This window comes from Sinocyclocheilus anshuiensis, unplaced genomic scaffold, assembly GCF_001515605.1.
Source record: "Sinocyclocheilus anshuiensis isolate Anshui unplaced genomic scaffold, SAMN03320099.WGS_v1.1 scaffold1518, whole genome shotgun sequence".
Taxonomy (NCBI): domain Eukaryota; kingdom Metazoa; phylum Chordata; class Actinopteri; order Cypriniformes; family Cyprinidae; genus Sinocyclocheilus; species Sinocyclocheilus anshuiensis.
Window position 1 is genome coordinate 933,392 of NW_015548194.1, and position 1,164 is coordinate 934,555.

Here is a 1,164-nt window from a genome sequence, read left to right on the forward strand (position 1 = left end):
CTCACCTGCGCTATCAACACGTGATGACGGCATAAATGACAGTTATTCCAGCATACAGCACACGCATTGATTAAAGAGTGACTGGTTTGTCCACGTATTGTTTTTTTCTCTCTCATTGCTCTTGTTGTAATGTATTGGGAAGCCAGAATTTGTATCCATCAACAGAAACATGCATTAGCCGAAATCTAACAAACCATATTACAGATGCATTGTCAGAGTTAAGTTGAACCACGGTCCTAGTGTACGCCGAACCGTGTGTGGAGAACTATACGGTTCGATTTTTTACCTTGAACCGTTGCACCCCTAATCTAAACATGAAAAAGGTTCATTGTTAGGAAGGCACAGGTGTCCTAAATATTTTGAAGATAATTATGGGAATTAAACTTCATTTTGCAGCCAAAATCTATTGTACTGGCCACTACTGTACTTGTTATATTCTGGTATGAAGATCATAACTTGAAGCATCTCTGGCTGCATTAACACGGTCAACCAATTCCATACAGCTACTGTTGTATACTGTACATTTGGTAACGCTACACAAGTTTTGTCTGAGGACAGTGGAAACGTGCTTCCAAAATACAAAAGCATTGAATATCCTGCTCTTCCTGTTACATAACATTTATAATTCATGTTGCCAAGGCTTAAGTGAATGTAAACAAGCGGGACAAAAAATAAAACACTGACTAACAAATGGCTTCATATCAGGCTTGTGTCTGTACTCACCAGATCTCTGTGCAGGACCCAGTTGGCATGCAGGTAATGGATGCCGTCTAAGATTTGGTAAAGCAGAGACTTCACCATCCCCCTCGGTAGCTGCATGGGTTTCTTGTTGGCCTTTGATGCTCGATGAAATTTTATGATGTGCTACAACATATGAAAGTTGCGTGAGAGTTGTGTACGCATTAGCTGTTATATGATCACAAGAAATCTTTTTCCTCTAGTTGTTTTGCTGCTAAGGTCTCGCACTTCCAAATTAAGATCAGTAACACTCCATCTCTGCTGATCACGTTGCACATTTTTTCACTGACGAGGCGGCAACAATCAGTTTTCAGAAATTAAGCGTTAGCGTTAGTTCTGGCAGGTCACGTGAGTCAAGCTTGCATCAGCTGATTCTCAGCTGATCACATCTACCTATAGGAATACGACACCTATCGTGGCATTCCT

At 40.9% G+C, this 1,164-nt stretch overlaps 1 protein-coding gene across 3 annotated transcripts in view; it reads right to left on the reverse strand.

Annotated features, from left to right (window-relative positions):
- The window catches only part of cdk19 (cyclin dependent kinase 19), a 42,148-nt gene that overhangs the window by 27,432 nt on the left and 13,552 nt on the right, over positions 1 to 1,164 (reverse strand). For all 3 annotated transcript variants that reach the window (XM_016439801.1, XM_016439800.1, XM_016439799.1), the window contains exon 4: positions 724 to 864. In XM_016439801.1, coding sequence (XP_016295287.1) covers positions 724 to 864 — 141 coding nt within the window. The remainder of the gene's footprint in view (positions 1 to 723; positions 865 to 1,164) is intronic.